The sequence below is a fragment of the Phallusia mammillata genome, chromosome 7, assembly GCF_965637545.1.
Source record: "Phallusia mammillata chromosome 7, kaPhaMamm4.hap1.1, whole genome shotgun sequence".
Classification (NCBI taxonomy): Eukaryota; Metazoa; Chordata; class Ascidiacea; order Phlebobranchia; family Ascidiidae; genus Phallusia; species Phallusia mammillata.
Window position 1 is genome coordinate 6,228,104 of NC_137258.1, and position 22,899 is coordinate 6,251,002.

General features: G+C 38.8%; 4 protein-coding genes across 4 annotated transcripts in view; 2 read left to right on the forward strand and 2 right to left on the reverse strand.

The window, feature by feature from the left end:
* LOC145237491 (protocadherin-16-like) overlaps nt 1-4,276 on the forward strand; it is a 53,441-nt gene extending 49,165 nt beyond the window's left edge. Inside the window, exons 49-53 of the mRNA XM_080100370.1 lie at nt 232-442; nt 858-978; nt 1,326-1,621; nt 2,006-2,226; nt 2,606-4,276. Coding sequence (XP_079956496.1) covers nt 232-442; nt 858-978; nt 1,326-1,621; nt 2,006-2,226; nt 2,606-3,619 — 1,863 coding nt within the window. The 3' untranslated portion in view covers nt 3,620-4,276. The remainder of the gene's footprint in view (nt 1-231; nt 443-857; nt 979-1,325; nt 1,622-2,005; nt 2,227-2,605) is intronic.
* A 570-nt stretch (nt 4,277-4,846) lies between these two features.
* On the forward strand, nt 4,847-15,284 carry LOC145238728 (START domain-containing protein 10-like). The gene is made up of 7 exons (XM_080101978.1): nt 4,847-5,086; nt 5,221-5,368; nt 5,672-5,790; nt 6,115-6,232; nt 6,768-6,820; nt 13,395-13,528; nt 13,917-15,284. The coding sequence occupies exons 1-7, from the start codon at nt 4,928-4,930 to the stop codon at nt 14,026-14,028; spliced, it is 843 nt and encodes a 280-aa protein (XP_079958104.1). The 5' UTR covers nt 4,847-4,927; the 3' UTR covers nt 14,029-15,284.
* Nucleotides 15,285-15,911: 627 nt separating this feature from the next.
* LOC145239293 (regucalcin-like) lies at nt 15,912-19,011 on the reverse strand. The gene is made up of 6 exons (XM_080102600.1): nt 18,793-19,011; nt 18,062-18,244; nt 17,573-17,742; nt 17,316-17,496; nt 16,728-16,882; nt 15,912-16,605 (listed from the first exon to the last, which is right to left on the reverse strand). The coding sequence occupies exons 1-6, from the start codon at nt 18,953-18,955 to the stop codon at nt 16,555-16,557; spliced, it is 903 nt and encodes a 300-aa protein (XP_079958726.1). The 5' UTR covers nt 18,956-19,011; the 3' UTR covers nt 15,912-16,554.
* A 401-nt stretch (nt 19,012-19,412) lies between these two features.
* Nucleotides 19,413-22,745, reverse strand: LOC145239292 (regucalcin-like). Its single transcript, XM_080102599.1, has 6 exons — nt 22,354-22,745; nt 21,984-22,166; nt 21,161-21,330; nt 20,871-21,051; nt 20,325-20,479; nt 19,413-20,182 (listed from the first exon to the last, which is right to left on the reverse strand). Exons 1-6 carry the CDS (start codon nt 22,517-22,519, stop codon nt 20,132-20,134), a joined length of 906 nt encoding a protein of 301 aa, XP_079958725.1. The 5' UTR covers nt 22,520-22,745; the 3' UTR covers nt 19,413-20,131.
* Nucleotides 22,746-22,899: the final 154 nt, after the last annotated feature.

A 22,899-nucleotide genomic window follows, 5' to 3' on the forward strand; every position in this document is an offset into this window, starting at 1 on the left:
TTTACAAAGTTATATTAATGTTATTAACCGGATTATGCTGCATACGATTTCTTTAACGACTGATAAGCTACGGTTTTAAGATTACTATGCATTGCATAGTATGCAATTAAACGAATTGTGCAGTTAACTGAAATTGTCTATACCATACTTGGGACAATATATATTCCAAAAACACATATTATAACAACCTTTACATTTTGTGTACAACCAATAAATGTCCTATATTTACAGGTCAATGCAACTGATGGTGATTCTGGAGTTCATGGAAAGATCCGGTATTCACTTGACGAGTCGTCATCCAACTATTTTGTGGTGAACGATTCGACCGGAGTGATTTCACTCGCTCGTTCAGTTGACAACGGAAACTCCCGAATCATCCTTCTTACTGCTGAGTCATCCCCGTCACAGAGAAGTTCTATTCACATCACCGTGGATATTTCAAGTGAGTTGTATAAATCTGTAATTCACTTATCGTGTGTTGTTGAACTCGATAATAGGAAGTGTAGTAAATCTAGTTGTAGGACCGAAGAATGTAAAGAAAATTTAAGACTAGACTTAACCTATTGTACAAAAATTTAAAGCTTTCATGTGATTGTAGAAGGAAATGTAATAAGGCCATCAGTCTGAAACTGTCTCACTATGGCGAATAAAGCCTTTAGGCTAAAGGATTTCTGGATTACATAGTGTCGCACGGTAATTTATGGACCGTAGTTTAATAAATTTTGCCTCAAACAGTTAAAGCTTTAAGTCGCTTCCATCAAAAAAATAAGAGCTTATACCTTGGAGAACGTTTTCTCACTATTGCTACTGTCTATGTGTACGTATGAGATTTAACTTTACATTTTATTTGCACTCAGACACTCCACCTATTGCCCTTGAAGCTCAGATCCTTTCAATTGTGTTCGGAATCATCGCTTTCATTGCTTGTCTTATTGTTGCCGCTCTCTGCCTTAAACACTGCAGAAATCGACGAGCAAGGTAAGGAGATAAAATTCTGAAAATTCTTATCCGCCGTTTTTATATCCCTGTATATTTTCATGGTCGGTTTTATATAATCCACACGCTCGTCTAAAGATTGACTTTACCGCCTGTTCAGTCTAAAAATCTAAAGAAGTGTTTCTTACCCATTGCAGAAATGTCATTCTCTTGCTTTACTCTGAAAATTTGAAATAAATTCCAAAATACTTTCTTTCAGTTATGTCAAGTTTTAAATTTACATCCCACCCTTTTCGGTTTCATTAAACTCGGATTGTGGGCGATCAATTCAAAATTCAATAGTTTTGCAAAAAGCTCAAGTTGTGCAACAATACCCCTAAAAATTGCAGGGACGCAGCGAAAACCGAAGTGAAATCGCAAACGACTGAGGGCAGTGGACGAATGGTGCCTGACGGGAGCCCAGATCAAGCTCCCTTCTACGAGCTTGGAAACGGTCGCCAGCAGGGGGCGCCAGGGGTTACTGTACAGGGAAATGGAAAACTTGCAAACGGTAACCGGTCCGCTGGTGACTACCAGACCCGAAAATACAACTCGACCAGTATGAGCACTGGTAACGGTGTGACAACGAACGGTACCAAGAAGAACAAACAACAGCTGCATATTAATCCGTCACCAGACAGCCACAGTACGTGAAATGTTATTATTCACATACCGTTAACCGTTGAATATTTGTAATTAAAAACAGATTTATTGAGTTAAAAACGTTAATATTATAAGATAAAATTATTAGTTATGATACAAAAACTTACCCCATGGAACCAAACTTGCAAGAGTTTCACATCTTTGGATTAAAAACAGCATTATTGATATAAAAGCGTTAATATTGGACATAATTATTATTTAGAGATACAAAAACGGAAAAAATGACGAGAGATATTTGGAGAAATATAAGCCAACCATTTACTACGGGTCTTAGTACGCTTTTTATGCCATTAGAAAAAAAGGGTCAAAAACAAGGCAGTAAAATATATGTTTTCTAAGTGATATCATATTTTTCTACCTCTCGCAGTGAACTTGGGTGAAAGTGCAAACAGCGTTGATCTCAAGCGGATCTTACGTCATCGACTGATGAAACCTCACGAGCCCCTGCACACCGGAAATGACGGGTCGGTCGAGGATGACGAAGTTCACCGCATCACATCTACGTCATCGTCGTCAGGGAGACAGTCGTCATCGACATCACTCATATCAGACAAGAAGGCGAGAGTAGCTGACTCCGGAATACAGCAGGTGAGATTTGCAACAGAAATTAAAAATAGTTTATTTGTAAAAACAGTGAAACATTGATTTTCTGAACCTCCATTGATTTTAGACACGCACTTCACGGGTTTAACAATGTAGATTATAGATAAGGAGGCCAATAGCTTTGTGGTAAATTAAATATTAATCGATTATAATGAATCAAACAGCACATTATGTTTAGGCGCAACATGTGTGACTGTTTAACGATTTCCTGGTAAAACGAGAAATGCCGTGGTTTTGTTTACTAAGTTTTACTTTAAAACAAAAAGAAAATCCAAGAAGTGAGATAAAGCTTAAATATGTAGACGAAACACAAATATGTTCTACGTTTTCCATGACAACATAAATTTGACACTTGTCATTACAGGACATGGATCGTATGTCGTTTGACGCTGGGGTCACCACGCAAAATTCCCTCACGCAGTCGGAAAGCATCGAGAGCATTCGAGAATTCGGCAGCGACCAAGTTCACGCCCCGCAACACGATGACGTCACTACAGCTGCGTACGGAAGTCACGTGAACGACATGAGTGGAGGTGGCGAGGAGATGGCACCTGCCATTGACAGCCTGGCACCTGACATTCGAATTCCAGTTCATCTCCCTGCCGCCCTGGGGTCACTTGACGAGGCGCGGACTGAACACCCACCAGAGCAGCTTCAAGATTGGACGCCAGAGTTTCAGCCGCTGACTAGTGTATTCTCGGAAATTGCGCGACTGCGTGAGGAGTCGGACGCCATCCGCCAGGCGGCAGCAAAGCACCAGCAGCAACACGCCCGGACACTCGCTGCTGCAAGCGCTGGTGGCAGCAGGGCGAGTAACACGTCATCAGTGATGTCAGACAATCAGAATCGCCCGCCTCCGTTGCTCACCACAATACCCCAGCACCTTGGCAACATCGCGGCGCCAGTCCCAATCACATCGACAGGTGGTGGCGCTAAACATAACATTGACCTTGGGCATGTTCCTCTCAAGGGCCTCCATCCAAGACCGAACCCGCATTATCACCAACAAGGCCCAACTACCTCGCAGCCATTGCGCAATCATCCCGCTGGTGTACCACCTCCCTACTCGTACGTCATGTCAACGCGTCCCGCCAAACCCAAGTCACGTGGCAGTTCGAAGGGCTCGCGTTCGATTACGCCGCCTAGTGGTCAACCGACAGCGGATTCGCTTCCGCACACTCCAAACAGTCACGAATCAAGTTTCACATCGCCTGCCATGTCTCCCAGCCTCTCGCCATCGCTGAGTCCTTTGGCTGAGCGAGCCCCAGTCGACTCCCCGCATGTATCACTGTCCAGTTCCGCCAATGTTTCTCGCAGCCGTTCGGACGAGTCAAATTTGAGCACAAGGCGACAACCAGAGCGAATGGTGCATGTTTAGCGTGTAGTCGTTTATACTAATACATATGTTTTAAATTATTTTTCCCCTATTTTGTTCTATCGTTTATTTTTGATCACTTATATTTCATCTGCGGTACAATTGCTTGATATTTTTTGCACCGAACGTTACGATGCTATTACTATTTGATCTTTTGCGTTTTGTGTACCTCACAGTTAAAACTTATCATATATAGGCTACATATGAGTATGTTGCTTTAAACTTCTGACATGTTTCTGCGTTTATTTTGAATCTCATTTGCCGCTCCATGACAAAAAGCAACTGCTTCCATTTCTGTACGAGCGAAATGTGAAATATTTTTGTTTGTTCCACTGCAGTACAACTTTCCTTACGCAGCACTTCATTCGAACAACAAGGCAAACGCATCAGTTTCAAAATGTGCCTTTTCAGCAGTCCTGTTTGACAAGTTAACCAGTACAGCACCTGGCTTAGTTTGCTCTATCAGAACGCATCAACATATTTCCCTTTCTGGTCTAGGGTCAAAAACTGCTGTATTTTAGTCTTCAACTTTCGCTCAGCGCTTCCCTCATACTGTGATGTGTTTTTGGCGCGATTTTCGCAGTGAATTCACTCGCCCGTATCGCAATATTCTATCAGTGCACCTACTTTATGGTAATACACATATCTTACGTCGTTTAAGTCTGATTTCATGTTTTTTATTAAATTAATAGACACAATGCATAGCAGGAATAGATGTAAGTTAGACATATGAAGACAAGGTCTAGCTAATTTGCTTTTTGTGAGGTAATACAAATCAAGATTCTACGTTGCATTAATGCTATATTATATAGCTACGTTGCATTAATGCTATATCCAATAATATACTTTTATGCACACAAATGACAAGAAACCAAATTAAATAAAATATTTCCAGATGACAGCCTATTTTAAATTGTTTTATTCCGGATACGTAAGGCTGAATTCCGTCACGCCTGAATGCTTTTCTGGTCACGTTACTATGTAAACAAGAACGTCTCGATTGTTGCGTCAGTTTGTGATAGAGAGCAGTCGTGCGATGGGCTCGTGGTAAAAGGGAAGTTGACGTCGAACAGTGTCTGGCATGTGACCTTCACCACACACCGTGTAGCAAAATGGTGTGCTACATGCATATACGCTACAATAGATCATATTTTAGCACACGGGACAGTTAATAGAAAGTGTCACAAATTTGTTAGAATTATTGTGTGCAAAGGAAGTGTATTTCAATAAAACTTTAGTTCTATAACTTTGTTTGACAGAAAAGTAGGATCATATCTGTTGCTTTTTTATTTATTTGTTGCTTTTGACAAAATGCTTGATTCCGATGTTGTCCTTCCTGCTGATGATGATGATTTTGCCAAGTTTAAGCAGTTGTGTGAAAGCAAGGAAAGTTGGTCTGAGTGTTACAGCAAAAAGAATGTTACTGTGGCTACCAAGCACCAGGAAAACTCTAATGTGAAACTTCTCCGGGTATAATTTCATTTTTTTTTCATATTTTCATAAATGTTTTAATCATAGTTATTGATTTTTATTCAATATTGATTGTTACATGTACAAATACCTGTAGATATGTATACAGCATTTGATTTCTGTCATATTTTTAGGCTGTCACATCATTTAGTGATGTGAGTGCTGGCACCATTTTTGATGTAGTTCACGATACAGAATATCGAAGAAAATGGGACCATGACATGATCAAAATGGATGAAGTTTGTAAAATTTGTGTCAACAATACAGTTTCTTACTATGCAGGTAATTTCATGTGTTAGTGTCTCTAGAACAAACTGGTAGTAAATTGTGTAAGCTTCATGCATTATTAATGCTGTAAACCCTTCTAAACTGTGAAGCACATGTTGTGTGAAGTTAACACAGCTGTTAAATATATACTGTCAATGATGTTTTGGCTTGTGCCTGTGTTTTGTTGTGTGATGGTTTATCAGTATTTAAGTTAATATTCAACAAATTATGTTGGTTTGTATGTAAAATGTTTTATGGTTTAACTTGTCCTTCAAACAAGTTTGCATTTGCAGTTAAAGTAACATGGATTTTTTACAGTCAAATGTCCAACACCTGTAAAACCAAGAGATGTTGTATTTCTCTGTTCTTGGATTGCATATCCCAATATGAGAGAACCTAAAGAATACATCATGATCAACAAATCCGTTTCTCACTCTGTACGTCCTTAAAAATTCCACCTATATTTGTACTGTGACACGTAATATTTGAACTCCTATATGGGTGTGTTTGCCGAAGAGCCATTCAAGAGTTTGGTACAGTAAGATGTGACTCACTCGTAAAATATTTCAACTTTAAGTATAATGCACCTACAAGTAATTGCCTACTTCAGTTTCATACTTCATTGCCAATTAAACACATCTATATAGAAGATTAGGCTTAAACAAGCTTTACAAATTCCAATCTTGATAGAATTAACTAAATATAAAAGTGTTAAATTATGGTTTAACTAAGCATGTGTAATGTATGTTTGCCTAATTCAGGATTTTCCACCAAAAAGCAACATGGTCCGTGCGATCTCGTTAGTGACGGGGTACCACATTCGGCCCACCGGACCCAATTCAGCCGATTTTACGTATTTGACGCAGTTTGACCCAAGAGGTATGAGCAAAGCATTTGGTCAGTGTTGCACAGTACAGCTGTTCAACACACTGTCAGTGTTTTTTGTCCAACTTAAGCCAACGATTTGTCATATCCGGACGGCATAAGTTTTGTTTCCTGAGGAAAGATGTGCAAGTTTTGCGATGCTTGTGCCAAATAATATCCTGAAAACGTTGCGTACATGCACTGTATAGCACTGGCGTTACCGCTGAACGGACAGACATGCATGCCAGCAGACGATTTTGCCATAGGCTATTGTCTGCTTTTGCGCAACAGTTACTTCTCTTGCACACCACTGTAGAACGTGGCTAACTGCTTATTATAGATATCTGTAAATTGGCGCTTCGCATATATTGCATTGCCTTGTAGGTATGTTATGTAAATTTGCACATAAATAAGTCAGATGTTTCAGTGTTTGTGTCCAGCATGCGTTTCCTACCAGTTAAAATACTGATTACTTAGCTAAATTCCTCAATGTGTATGTATAAAATGTCACTTGCAACTGATAATAATCAAATGTTTTTGTTTTTTGCAGGCAAGTTACCAAAGTGGGTTGTCAACAAAGTTGCCGAATTTTTCACACCAAAGGTAAGCCTATACCATGGTTTTGTCTACCGCATAATGGGCGGGCGGGCCTGCATGTACGGTTAACATTTGCAACGAGCATATCATTCACATTTAGGCTAGATGTGCTGTGGTTGCCATCTAAGCCACACATATCAAGTCACAATATCGTTTGTTAAACAGTAGAGACATCCGTTATGTTCATTTTCGGTTAGCGGTTTCGGTCTTTCTTTCTTGACATTTGTTTGCGTACTGTACATTTTGTGCCGACTGGCGTCCAAGGCCGTGATTCCTTACACAAACGCGTTACGTGGCAAACCACTGTTTCTTGTGTAATGATTGAAAGATCCGCTACATAGACTGTGGTATACCAGTGGCGTGCTTCATGCTAGATGGCCTACTTTACTTTGTTCCTGGTGTGCACACGACAAAGGCGCGTTTCTTGCTAAGCAATGACCTGTTTGTTGATATTACATGAGTGGTGTACCGAAAGAGATTATAAAAACACATTGCTTTTGTTTGGCTTGTGTTGTCAAGGTGTTCGGTTGGGAAAAAATGTTTTTCAGTTTCAGTCCGAACCTTTTAAACCTTTTCGATTTCGAATTCCAAATGTTGATTTAGTTGTTGACATTTGCTTTAGGTCAGTGGTTCCCAACCTGGGGTTCGCGGACCCCCAAGGGGTCCGTGAGATGGTTTCAGGGGGTCCGTGGAGGCAAACGCTTGTAGTAGCATTAACAACAGTACAATATTTTTAAGTTCCCAAACCGTTTTTACAATCCTGTATATAAGTGCAAACTGTTTATCAAACCCTTGGATTAGGAAGTGATTGTTACCTCCATTGTGACATCACAACACACATTAACAATAGAATTCTTAGTGCTTTGTTTTAAGTATTGTACACTAGAAAATTTATCCCTTTTAGTGCATTGACTGCTACACTACAGTAACTTTATTGAGATTAAAGGACTTTGAACGTTGAATAAAATTCTGCCCCCAAAAAACGTATAACAACGTAAAATGCAGGAAACGAAAATAGACTAAATTACGTTGGGGGTCCGCGGACCGATAAAGTTTATAAAAGGGGTCCGTGACTATAAAAAGGTTGGGAACCACTGCTTTAGGTGCAACGCCATACAACAGTTATGTATTGGTAAGTTCTGTTCATCGGGTCTTCAGTTGTAAAACATGGCGCCGTACGTGATTACAAATCACTTCAGATTCAATACACAGCATCAGAATGTAATTTTTCATGCACTTCAGCCCAGCGACAAGAGTGCTTCTTAAGCAAGAGGCCTGAGTATCTAATGTGAGGCCTCTAAGGAGACGGTCTCGTGTTTATCGACAATATGCCGATGGTCATTCCTGCTATTATTGATCTTTTAATTCTCTACATTACATTTGATCTTTTATGGGGTGAAGAGAAAGACCACGATTTCAATCGGGATTTGAACGAACGTACAAATCTTCATAAACGCCGTTGGCTTAATTGCACCTGGTTTGTACACACGCACCAAATGTTACAGGCTAGGGGAGTACTTCAACTTTACCTCTTTAAAATCATCAGCCAGCTCTTGCACTCTTTTTTTCGGGTAATCACTTTTTTGATACGTGTTCTCTTATTGCCCCGTTGGATGAATTAATGCAGTAAATAATGTTTAATATCAAAGGTATACAATTAAGTACAGTATTTGTATTCCCAACCCTTATCACCAGTCTTGTTGTATCATGCCTTGCACTCCTGGTTAAAACTAGAGATCTACGGAATATGCGGTTTGTCGAATTTCTTTGGCCATTTTTACAAAGATTCGGTTTCGGAAACCTAATAGAACACGAATTTAACCGAAATCTGCCTTCGCTGTTTAGCAAGGCACCACGCAATCTTTCAAACCACTCCGTAACTATCATAATTATCGTTTTTCCCATTCCAGACACAAAATCAGTAATTCATTGACATGCTAAACGTGGTCGAGGCATCCTTAAACTCCGCAGAACAAAATCAAGCAAAACTATTCTGTTTTGTAAGAACACTGTTTGCCTGGTAGAAAAACTTATTTTTCTTTGTCAAACGCGTAGCGTACGACTTTGTGTGACGTCATGAATGATTCGGTTGATTCGGCCGAATTTATGTGGTCAAACTGAATATTCGGTTTCTGAACCCAATTAGGCCGATTCGGTTCGTCTCTGGTTAAAACCCTTGGGTTATGGCATGCAAATTAGCGAATACACCGGAACAAATATATTTCATTATTTGCTCATGAACTGGCATATGGAGACAGTCAAGGTGCTGTGGTTCATGACAAAATGTGCGTGTATAATTGCGCATGTCAAAACACTTCAGTTTGCCCACGCAAAGTCGACAGCCGGACGACGGTTAATTATTTATGAGTTACGTCAGTTTCAGACTGCTTTCGTGTTGCTGTTTTAGTCATCTACGCACATGGACCCTTGTTATCACCTTTGTCGCCAAATTGCAATTGCTAAAATTGAATTTTTTTAATTTCCAGACGTCTGACGTACGTATACTCTTGACCGCACAGAATGTCGTTTACGTCATTGCTAGTTTAAATAGAATAAATGTCATTGGATGCAATTTTTTTGCTCCCTAGATTATCCACGTACATTTTTGCATGTGTGATTTTAACAGTTGCACTGTCAGGAAAGGTATAGTGAACCTTAAAACCGTATGATTAATCCTGAATGCCGTGAAATACCCGTTCCTGTCTTAATTAAGGGGCGTGTAGATCTCAAATGAAAATAAAATAAAAACAGCCATTTCGTTTCAGTATGGGTGAAATTTGGCTGTTAGGCACAAAAAAATAATAATTATAACAGTTTCAAGTATTTGTTAACTTAATTTGTGGAGTAAATTAAGCCGCAGTATTTAAGCTTAGGTTTAGTTAATTATGTGATTATCTGCTACTGTGTATGTTCTACGAAGGTCATTTTCCTATAAGTACAACTTTGTTTTTCAATTTTAAGCAATATGAACAAAAAATAATGCATTGCAAAGAAAAAGGGAAAAAACAAATTTTCGTGTTTTGCCACATAAGTCAGATAGATTGGGCTTTATTCTTACCGTTCTAAGGCCCCTAAACTAGTGGAAATTGGCTGATATGAAATATCCACGCGTGTGTCAAGGCGCAGTGTGAAAAGTGACAGAATCGTCCTGCAGCGAATGTCAAACCGATTGACGGGACGCAGTTGAATGAATTATTCATTCTCGGCAAATCAGGACCCGGCAGCTTCTGACTAATTGGTTATTTGCATAACTCGCACCGCCCTTTAGATGAATGGCAGCTGCTAAAGCGTTTTACAGGGCGCATTTGGTGTCCTACTGTTACATGGGGTCATGAATGTTAAATTACGTTGACATCGTGGTGTTTTTTTGTTTCACTTAACATTTGGTATATGATGTGTAAAGTAAATTGTCGACAAAATGAGTTAGATTTGTGACATAAAATGCTTTCATGGCATTTGGTAAATAGCCTAAGTTATTAACACATGGTTAAAAATGGCAATAATGAGGTCTTAAGTATAAATGTGATATCTGCCTCATATATCCAATCAGGGTTTTTTTAAGGTTTGGTTTGGCTGACCGCTAAGTAGTTTTAAGAGACCGCAAGTGTTTCATTTAAATACCAAAAACTGTACTTGTAGTTGCAAGTCCAAATTTTGGGAAACCGCTGGAGAAATTTGGGGGACCGTTTCGGTCCCCCAAAACACCTAAAATCCAATCATTCAAATTCTAAACATATACATACATGACTTATGTTTCTGTTTGAAGGTTAAAATTTGGAAACATCTCGCCGCTTTTAATTTTATTTGTGCCAGAACACTCTTCTAAAAAATATTAACAAAATCGTGTTTACTGTTAAAAAGTTGTTCAAATGACAGTAAGGATTTGAATGTGTGGCCCACTTCAAACACAAATGCCTGAGTTTGAAACCGTGTAATACTGATTATGTACTGCTAAAAACCTTATACGCCAGTGTTGATAAGTAAGTATAAATGCCACTTGTAAACAATAGATCCCTGGTTAAGTATAATGTCGATTTGTCCAGTATAACATCTTTGTGTTACTATTATAATGTAATACCGTTGAGCATTTGTTACAAGCTCTTTGTTGCTCATTTCAAGGCGTTTAGGTCCGTTGTAAAACGTGTCGACACATGCTTGACCACATCGAGCAGTTCATGTTTTAACATTGCTAACTGGTCCATGGCTTTGTATTTGTATTGCATTTGTCACATATGCGATTGTGTGTAGGCGATGGCGGCTTTATAAATCTTGCTCAGAGATGTTGTAGTGTTGTTTTCTAAACTCGAAACGATGCCTCTCTTCCGCTACAATTCACGCAATGAGTCCATGTCATTGTTTTGGTTCCAGGAAAGAACGAGACTTTAATACGTCTGGGTTAAGGGTTAATACGTCTGTTGTGAAATTTCGTTTCAGTCACTGGTCGCTTAAATTGCATTTGCACCAATTATCCAAATCAGCTCATGCTTTATAACTTAATCAAATAAGCTATTTCTGCCAGACATAATCTATAAACGAATATTGCTCTTCCAGCAGTTTTTATTACAAATAGTCGACGTTTTGTCGTACAATGTACAAAATATTCTTTAATTGACTTTTTTCTCTCCAAAAAACACGACTAAAAAGTGTTTAATATCCCTTTGGGTACATATATAGTACATGGAGTAGCGTAGCTTTTTTTGTTAATTTCTGTGTTCAATGATAGTACATAGACTATAGCCACATTCTATACATTAGGCAACAGAAGATAGTCTAGTCAAAAAATGGCATTAAAGTTTCATAATCAGGATTGATTATGCATATGTGTGAAAACGGTAGCGCAATTACAGGCTGTACATGACAAATCATTGCACAAAGTGCTACTAATATGCCGCTAATGTGATCGCATCGACCGTTGGAAATTCTACCACAGACAGATGTGATAATGGCTCGACCCCCGTGTTGCTTGTCCTTACTTCAAATCAATAACAGCACTAACTCGCATGCGCAACTTGCAGTACACAACGTGTGAAGTCATAAAACATATGTTCATGCCATGTTTACGACGCAGACTTATTAGGCCTTTCGCGGACAATGCGAACCGCTTTGGTCCCTTATGCCCACCTTGTTGCATTAAATATTAATAGCAGTTCAAAGGGTCTTGTTTCCCCGCCGAACTAATCGCTCTTTTCTGCTGTAACTCGAATTGGACTCAGGGTTTGTATTTTTTTCAAGGGATTTCATGCGAATCAAGAGCCTTTGATTGCTAGGAAACTAGCCGTAGCGCCCATGGTACGTTTTGTTACACCGGCCCGTTAGTAATTAAATTATCTTTCGTGCTGCTCTTTGCCCAATGTGAGGCTGCTGGTATTTCTTTCAGCAAGTGACCGCAGTCGTTTGTTCAAGTCGTGTTATGGCAGTTTTGCATGTTGGAAAAACATGAAGGAATCTACATAGATTTTGATGAGTTGGCATGTTTTGGTGCTTAATCCTGTGAAGTGATATCACAATATTCCCGATGTTCCTGTTTCCTTTACTATCGTGTGCGCCTGAAATACACTTACCACATTTGTGTACACTTCAGACACATACAGTATATCGATGTGTTTTGTGCCAAAGCTCGTTTTAGCGTTGATGTTCTTGCAATTGAACATACCATATTATCGTTACTTTGCGTTGGTAACGTACACCTCTAGTACAAAACGCGCCCTACTTATTATGGGTCCCCTTCTAGAAGGGGACACATATTGTTTTTGTCCGTATTTTTTTTCTTTTTTCTGTCTAACGCTGGTTTGTGAGACGCGTTTGGTCAAGAAAGAGTGCTCCAAATTTATTGAAATTTGGACAGATGTTAGTTAATAATCCAAATTTGATCCTCCTGAAGTTTGACCCCGATTGACCCAGCGGTTCACCCACAGGCCCCCAAAACGTATTTTTTTTAAAACGGCTGTACTGACTAAGGTACAGCATCTTGGCGTTTCATGCTTTTTTATTTGGTGCGATGTAAAGTTTTTTAAAGAATTTTGTATCTTTTTTTCGGATTCACCCATTTTCACCCCATAAACCCCGAAAAAATCGGTTATAGTTTTACGCCAAAAAAAACAAGCCCTAATGTGCTGAAATGTTTAACAGTGGGTTACTCGTTGTTATTTGAAATTTTAGACGAATCTATCAAGTACAGCCCCAAATATGTGTTAAAACGTTTACTTTATCTTCTATATCACTCTGGTCGCACGGGAGTGATTCACTGATTTACAGTTCAGTGCACAGCGGGTAATAAACAACCTTCCATTGCAGTATACAATAAGGCTTTTTCGTTGGTCAGAATTCGTTCATATTTGCGTGTTAAATACATTTTTTAAACTTAGTCTGTTAATCATGATATTTTAACTTTTTTTTCGGTTTTGCGTTGTACAAAACGCGCCCTACTTATTACATGTCTGTGGTCATATCTTCCACACCTAATATTTTTGTTACTACATGTATTGATACAATTGATTATCACAAAAAATGTGCTGGGTCGACAGAATTCATCACCTTTTATGGTTAACGGTGGTTAAATATGGTGTGCTCTTTTACTCAGGTGATATATCGAATTCATAAAGCTGCAAGGAAATACGTAGCCTGGAAGCAAAATCATAACCCAAGACTCAAGCCGTGGTTGTGGCCAGAACAGTGCCGGCTTCCCATGGCCAAACCCGGTCAACTTTCCGCCAAGTAAGTCGCAAATCAGCCGAACTCATTTACCCACACTGTGCCCTGCTTTTCGTAGACGTTGTAATATTCGTATAAATGTTTAAGTATAGGCCACGAATTTTACTTATGCCACAAAAACAAACACGTACGCTGTGCCTTATACTTTTTGAATATATAGGGTTTTGTAAGCCAAAGAAAATGATAGCCAGTCATAACGTTAGAATAAATGTTTGTATTTTTAACGTGTTTTACTTGACTGTTTTCTGTTCATGTGTTTGGTGTAGTGATTTTCGTTGTGTATCATAGAAACCACAGTATTTGTTTTGCATTATTCTAATTTACAATGTGATTAAAAGTTTAAGCGTTTTAAGCATTTTTATACTTATTCAACTTATTTTTCCACTTGAAGGGTTGACGAAGTTGAAACGATTGACGAAACATCGGCTCGAGAAGAAAACGGAACAAATGGTGGAACATCAAAAGATCCGATTGTTGTTAGTGAAGATGAAGAAGAGGACTAAAAGTCACGTGTTTAGAAAACAAACTTCTCTAGTGCCTTCCGCTCTGTTCACAAGGGACTACAGTTGAAGTTTTTTAAGTTTAAGACTCGTGTGATTTTTATCCGTTCCAATTGCTCGGTATCAGACCTTTTAAGGTACGTTTTCCTTTTTTGTGAAAACTCGTTTTAATCTCTTTTCGTTTTGGATAAAGGTACCATGTTTTTTAGGGTTTTCAACGTTCGTTTTAGATTTTTTCGTAGCTTGTAAGTTTTTATGAATGACAGTTTTCTTCCTTCGCATTTTTGGCTTATGAACACTTTATAAACTCATATTTTCGCGTTTTTCGCTGGTTTTGCATTTAAGCTTTGTCTTTTTCCAATTCGCGCTCTACATGTATTTATTTATCTTTAAACCTGCACGATATTGATGTGCAATGGTATCGTTTTTACTCCTGCTGATGTATGTGAAATGGTTTTGGACGAATTTAATTGCTGGGTGCTACGTGTACCGGCCCTTACGGGTGCGTGGTATTAATTTGGATTGCTGTATGGCCGACTGCTATAGAACGATGTTGAAAATATTATTTTGCTTCGTGCAATTGTGTTCGACCTCCCATTTCTGTTTGAACTAAACTTTTGCAACATTGTGTGCAGTAACATTTTGTTTGGTATGTCTTTTTTCGTTGCTTTTTCAAGTCAATTTTACTTAAACGCTCTTAACCCAACCTGTCTGTATTTTGTGCTTTGCCAACCCACGTTAGGCTGTAAGCGATATCTAAAACCAGCGAAACTTTTAAACGTATGTTTAAGTGTCAGATTAACTTTTTCGCACAAAATATACTCTTTGTTGTTTTTTCTTTAGTTAACAATGCATGTAAGTTGACCTTCTGATTAGTTTTTTTTTTGCACAGCCGTTCCATTTAAAAAACACAAGTTACTCGTATATCACACAACTCCATGCAGTCACAGGCCTTGGTTGATTGCCATTAGACGTTTTATTTGTAAAACATATTTTGCACGTTTAATTTATTGAAGTATAACCAAAGCGATACATAAAGTTTTACAGCTTTTTATGTTCCGTATTTAGGTGTATGAATGTGTTGTGTGTATGTATGACTTAAAACGGTTTCTGTTTGCAATAATTTCGGTGTAGATGTAGATTTGGTTGTTCCCTTCCTCTTTACGGTTTCGAATTATGTTCGCCTGACAATACATTATCGATTGTTCGTTTGTAAAAAAACGTTTTAGCAATAAATGCAACTCTTTTTGACTGCTGAATACTGGCTCAGAATGACCAAGGCTGTGTTTAATATTGCAGGCGGTGATTTCATTGGCAAGCTCAGATAATAAGAGTGCGATTTCATTGGCAAGCTCAGATAACAAGAGTGCTTATTTTCTAGGCTACTTTATAGGAGTACTTTGAAAATAAAAAAAACTGGATGACAACACGTTTAACCTCGTTTTGCTAGTTCGAGATAATACGCAACGTCTAAATGTAGGCCACTTCTAAGGTCGTATATGAAGCATTCCGATTGTCGTTTTCGAATGTTATTAGTCTTCATGACACCAATCCACGATTTATCATTGACCAAAAAGCTTGTTCAACCATATGGAATGCCGAAATCATGATGTCGATGTTTGTCAACCTGCCAGTAGCGGTCATCTTGAAATATTTTGTGAATAAGCAAAACGCGCGGTGATCGTTCAGCGGCATATTTCTGTTCAGAATATCTCGTTGCCAAAATGGTCATTGGTGCTAAAATTTAAGATGTCCTGGTTTTTCCAGCACAAAGCTACAAGCTTATTTGATCAAATTTTCGCCAAACCTCAGTAACAACTTTCAATACTGTATTGCAAAAAATCTATCTTTGCCATACTTGATGCATACAATACGGTGTGAAACTGCAACGACACAAATAACTAATCATGACAAGAAACGCGTACCTGCTATGCCCGAGGTAGCGACGCTCCAAAACACGCCGAAAATCTTTACACGTAAAGCCACCCTTCCAGAATGAGTAAAAAGTTGATACCTGCAGAACTACATTACAGTCAGCTGACTTGCACACCGAAAGGTCGTTTTCAACCCTGCATTGCTTTAAAGAACAGTTTTAACAGGATAGTTTGTGACGTAATATTGCTGTATTGTAGGGTACTTTGTTTTCTTTTAGAATGTTTTTGTTTGCTGGAGCTTATGATCTGTGTGTAGCATTGTAGTTACTTTAAACTTGTTTCTTCAACCAACATGTATGTAGCAAAGCGGATTCGACAAGTAGTGTTTGGACTGGATAAAAAGCACAACTGCTGGTTGGATTTAGATGTGTTTGCAACATGGTAACCTGAAACATTTAACCTAAAGAAGTATCCCCCCTTCAGTCAACGGTAACATTTAGCGGAAAGACAAAGCTAAGGTAAGGCGTGTTTTTAGGTTTCTTCGAATTTTTGTTTATTACATATAATTGTGTAATAAACATAAAAAATCTTTAAATAGCAATTTAACAGTAATAGTATAATGTAGCAATCATTGCATAATTATAATCAATAGTGGTTATCCTTCGTAGATATTTGCTTGTAGACCTTTCGCACCAAGTTCTGTAATCTGTAAAAACCACTTGCATAAATCAGTCTTGAAATAACAACAGTTATCAAACATTCAAACACGCGAGGCTAGTGAGTGAACGGCAAAACTAAAAACTACATTTAATATCGGTAGTTAGTTACCTTAAACAAGCCCCCTGACGTGTCACCATCCACTTTGTTCACTGACGGATTTCTGGCTGACGTAACGTACATTTCGTCGAGATTTCGACCACCAAAGCACACTGAGGTAGTTTTTACAGCCACGTCGCTGACTTTAATCGTTTGAAGCTTCTTGCCTGAGCAATGAATTTACATTATTTACAGTATTTTACGTTTACTGAAGTTTGTTTAACAGCATTTGTTTCCACCAAACTATGTTCCTCTGTGACATTTGCTAATTTCCTCAAAAGGATAATGCTAGCGCACGTTAGAGCAGTGGTCCCGACCGGGAAGGAATTGCTTCCAAAAGAGGATATTTAGAACTTGATGGGAGGAATTTACTTTAATTTTGTACATGTTTTTTTTTAAATAGACACTTTAGGTCTGGAAATATAACCTGCGAAGTTAATAAAGACCCAATTTAAAATGATGTTTGTATGGTTTAGCATCTACTATGTAGTTTATTGGGTCGAATGAAATGTTTTGGATTGTTACGTAATGAATCCGTTCATGAAGGTCGGGAACCACTGTGATTATGTTCAACAATACTATACAGTCAGCCACATTTACCAGCTCTAGGGTCGATCTTTATTACTTGTCCGGTAAAAAACATTGCAACCCAAATGTTGTCGTCGGCGTCGATGCAGTGTCCATCAGGGACACCTTCCTCTTCTCTGTTAAATTTGTACACCACCCTTTGGTTGGTCATTTCACCATTAGCTATGTTGTAGTCGTAAGCATCGATGCAAAACTGTGTAAAAGGCCAATACATATTAGCTGAAGGTAAAGGCCTCTCAAAGTTTCATGTTAAAATGTGTTTCACTTACACGCAGTGAATCACAATAGTACATGACAGTTTTGTCAGCAGTCCACGACAAACCGTTAGAAATATCAACCGGTGCCACATGTTTCGTAACACTTTTGTCCTTTTGGAGGCAGTACAGAGCCCCCTCGTTTCTTCTTGGTTTGCCTGGCTCTTTTTCATTTCCCATAGTTCCTGTATAACATATTATGTATATCCTTGTATAATTAATTTATAATTAACTCAACACTAGCGCACAACAAATGCTTTGTAATATTTTTGCTCTTCTTTATTTGTGCTAGATTTGCCAAAGGTTCACATCCGATTCTGTTTGTGGCGTATCAGAGCAATTAAAGTTGTTTTATACACATGGAAGGTTTTTGTGCGATCGGCGGTGTGCGTTATTGTGTTGTATATTACTATTAAAACGGGTTAGAATTTGGGGACCAAACTAGGACACTCACTATTATATCTTGGCTTATCAAACCTTATCTTTATTAAATCTGATTGTTACCTGCCCAAAATCGACCAGCTGGGTCACACTTCCCGTCGTTGAATCGACTTTGTGGAAACTCGAGATTAGCTTCCTTGATCGTTTCAGTGGCTCCCGTTTCTTCGTCGACAAAGGCAAATCGGTGGGCAGCGGCTATCACTAGACCCCCTTTTTCCCGCGGAACGACCGCCCCCACTGTAGAATCTGTTGACACAGTTTAGGAGTCGTGAAAACGCTTGCTAAACCATGCATGAAAGAGATGTCTGATTTGTGCCATAGCTTAGCCTAAGGCATAGAGCACGCGAGGCAATTTTTAGTTGCATGTCTAACGATTTGTCAGTTCATATTTAAGAACTTATGGATGTAGATCATTACAATGCATTTTTAGTAGGTATGATGTAATAGTCTTAAAATTTCATACTATTTGTTTAAACTATATATACCTATTTATACTGGAATGAACAATTATTAAACACAGAAAAGTTGGCACGCTAAACCATTACCATTTTGACACAACAAATAAACTGGCACAGGGCATTTAAAAGATTACTGACCCTGTCTTGGAGTATAATAATGCCATATATCCTTCGTTTATAATGCATGTGAATGTCGCTATGAAAACTAGTTTAAACAAATCCAGTGAAACTCGAGCGAACAGTTTACTGCTTGTTGATGGCTTATATTGCATGACAAAAACATTGTCCAATTTTCAGCGGGTGTAAACGCATTGTAGTACAGTTAACTAAACTGACCTGGTAAATAAATTGATTTCATTTGGTTGTTTGCGGGGTTCCATCTATGTACTGCAGCTTTATTAATGTCCACGAAAAGCAATGTTTGCGATACATCATCCCAATGAGGGCCTTCGCCAAGAGAACAGTCAAATTCGCGCACGATAGTAACTTTGCCTGTCATTGTCTAGCCTTCAATGCAGCACATGGTAAAAATAGCAACAATATTTAAAAAATGTAGTTAAGCCTTGCACTAAAAAGCTTGTTTTGGGAATTGTTTGTTTTTCAGTTGCATATGGCCACATAACTTAGTAAATTACGTCTATAACTTACGCTGTTGCTGATATGTGTAAACTGCAAAGTATTAACCTGATTAGCCTACCGTTGTGAGCCATTGCCGAAAATTTCACGAGTAAGCTGTTTAATCAGTTACTTATTGACCTTTGGCGCCAAACCCAATCAGCTGCAACTCCGCTGCTTTAAACTATTCGTCGATAAGACGCTGTAAATGTAGCTGAAGGTTTTCGCACACTATATTGCAATAGTCGCTGTCAGAAACGCCTGTAAGCAAAGTTTTGCAACTGACTTACACATACGCCGTCAGTTTAAATCAAAACTAGATGTTTAAACTAAATTATACGCAAGAACGAAAGGGTAAAATATCTTCAAAAGCTGCCAAGGGAATAACGAGACAAACGCGTTTTTAACATTACGTGTACCTTTAAAATTACACCTTCTTTGAAGAAACTTTATGAATTGATAGATATTGTCAGTTGTGCCATTTGTTTCGGTAGGCAGTCAGTGGGTATATCCGGTGTCCCCGACGAATATACGATCTTCAAGTAGTATAAATCCGAAAAATACGAACAATTGTCATTGTGGTGCTTCAATTACTGACTGAGTTCGACCATCAAGGCCCAGTTGACACGCTTCTGCAACTTTGTAAGTGGTGTACCATATGTTTCTGCCTACAATCATACGTAACGACTGTGTCATGTAAACACTAATAAAAACTAGAAACCCTTTAAGTTAAAGATATATGTTAAGGTGAAATGTTTTACTGATGAAAGTCACCTTTTTACATTTAGTATTTTTCTTCTTTCTGTTTTTTGCCAACCTTCTACAGCCCCGTGTTTGCAGGTTTTTGCACACGTCGTGCATTTTTCTGACTGCAAAAGTTTCTTGGTGAGGTATGAACGTTTTGTATTGCACAGATTTCATGTGCACATTTTGCTCGCGAAAACAACAACAAAACAAGTATGTCTCTCCAGCTGGTGAAGTGATGTTTTTGGCGCTTTAGTCAGCATTTAGTTGCACGTCTCATGTCAAGTGTAGGTGAAATCACTCCATCGAATCAAGTTTATCCTTCATAAACGTAAGCTGGTAGACCTCTTGCACCAAGTCCCGTGATCTAAGAACATGGCGTGATATATGGTTTTATGTTGCAATACAAGTACTCATATTTATGTTTACCTAAACTTTAATAATACCAAGTTTTTTAAATGATTTGAGGTACACCGTTTGAACATAACTTAGGCTGATTGGACAAATACCTTGAACAGGCCTCCTGACGTGTCACCTTCTACTTTGTTAACGGAAAGATTTCGCGAAGAAGTCACGTAGAGTTCATCTAGGTTGGGGCCACCGAAACAGGTTGATGTGGTTTTCAATGCAACGTCGCTTACCTTGATCGTGCGAATTTTTTGGCCTGCGATATGTAACACAAAGTTGCTAAAGCTAGCCAAAAGAAAAATAAGAGGTTTGCGATAGTTTAATGATTGCATAAGTTAAGGAAGTTTGCTGTTGTGATCTGAGTATAAGTGAAATAACACGATTTCATTGAAACTTAACGTCAAGTTACCGAAACACCATCATTGTGTTATTCCTACCATTGTAAACAACCGTTGTGACTTAGAAGTGATAAAACGATATTGTTGAACTGTTAAAGCGTGTGTTGTATGCGGAAAAACAGAAGATGACTTTAACAACATTTGTGAACGGCTTTAAAACTTGGGACTATATGTATACGATCTTAAAAGCAAAGCATAGCTTCTTTATTTGTGGAGTCAGATCTTACAACCAGCACATTGTCCACTTACCGACTTTAGGATCGATTTGGTGTACTTTTCCCCCAAAGAACATGGCGACCCAAAGGTTACCGTCAACGTCTATGCAATGCCCGTCGGGTATTTCATCTCCTTCGGTGTTAAACTTGTAAGCCACCCTCGGATTGCTCATACTTCCAGTCGTCACGTCGTAATCATAAGCGTCGATACAATACTGCACAGCAAAACAACTGGACATGACTTTTCGCGTTAACATCTATATGTTTATATCTAATTGATTTCAGCAAATGTATTGAAGCTGCCAATGCCATGTTGTAACTCACTCTATAGGAGTCACAATAGTACATCACGGTTTGATCGTTTGTCCATGATAAACCATTGGAAATATCCACTGGTGCCACATGTCTTGTCACATTTTGATCCTTATGGAGGCAGTACAGAGCGCCTTGGTTTCTTTTTGGTTTGCCTGGTTCTATTTCAAGTCCCATAGTTCCTGCACAATTAGAAGTTTTAAGCTATGAATTGTAAGACCACCGGTACCGTTGGTCCCAAAAGAAATTATGTATTTATCACAATATTGCTTCACGGCAGGGACTGTGCATAATACACACATGCTTATGATGCTTGGATAATGTTGAACTAAAATTGGCTCAATGCAATATTACCTTCTGGCTTATCCTCTATATCAGTGGTTCCCAAACTTTTTCATATTTTTTTCAAAACGGTCCCTTTGCCATTATTTCGAGGGCTCGCGGTCCTTAAGCCTAAATGTGTATTTCATAAAAACTTAAGTTGATTGCAGGATTTTAGCTAATTATGCAAAATTGCGCATAACAATCATACAAAGACAGCATATGACATCACAAACAGGACAAAAAACATTACGATTGTGCGCGAACAATTGCATTTTTGATAGTTGTCATTCAATAAAGGCCATTGTTTAGCAATGGAGACAGTCGATTCTCAATTCTACTTTGATTTAAACTTATTTAGTGGCACAAACTGACGCCAAAAAAGATTATAGAATTACTTCAACCGCTTCGCGGACCCCCAAAAATTGCCCCACGGACCCCTAAAGGACCGCGGACCCCAGTTTGGGAACCGCTGCTCTATATTCTAAAAAAGAGTAAATTTGTGTTTAATTACCTGCCCAAAACCTGCCAGCCGGATCACACTTTCCATCGTTAAATCGACTCTCTGGTGATTGCTGCTTGACTTCATGGATCGTTTCTGTTGCTCCGGTTTCCTCGTCGACAAAGGCAAAGCGGTGGGCAGCTGCCACAACTAGACCCCCCTTTTTTCGCGGCACGACCGCTCCGATACTTGAATCTGTTGACATAGCGACGGTTTACCATTCTGGCTGTATTATATTCCTGCTTGAACAAATATTCGCAGCCACTGTAGTTTAGGTCACCTTGGATTCAGCTAACTTTTGTGTTGCCTACTGTTTAATGTAAAGGGTAGTATGGGTTATGGTATGATGATTTTATTAATGGTGTTTTGGTTGAACACCAACCTGGCAAGTAGATGGATTTTCTTATGTTCGTTGTAGGGTTCCATCGATGAACGGCGGCTTTAAAGATATCCACGAAAAGCAATGTTTGACTGACATCATCCCAATGAGGGCCCTCGCCCAAAGAGCAGTCAAATTCATGCACAAGTGATACTTTGCCTGTCGACATTTCACTCAAACTACTTGCTACAAACTACCAACAATCACACTTGCAAACCTGTATATTTCCTCATAATACAGCACCCAGTTTGACCTAGATAAGCAGTTTACTTGTTCATTACACGGCTCAATGCGTTTGAATGCGGCGATAGCTGTTCTTAAGTCAATTATTTACTGTTATTACCACGATAGCAACTTATGCACCAGAAAAAGGTTGCGTTGGTATGGCTACACTTTACTCAGCTGGCTGTAAGGTAGCAAATTGCTGCTGCGTTTTGCTGGCAGTGCCTTTCCGGATTTTGTTTCCCAAGAGAAGGAAGTCCTTTTAACGTTCGGCGACTCAACGAGCACTCCTATAGAGGTGTAAACATTGTTGTTTCAGATTCGGTC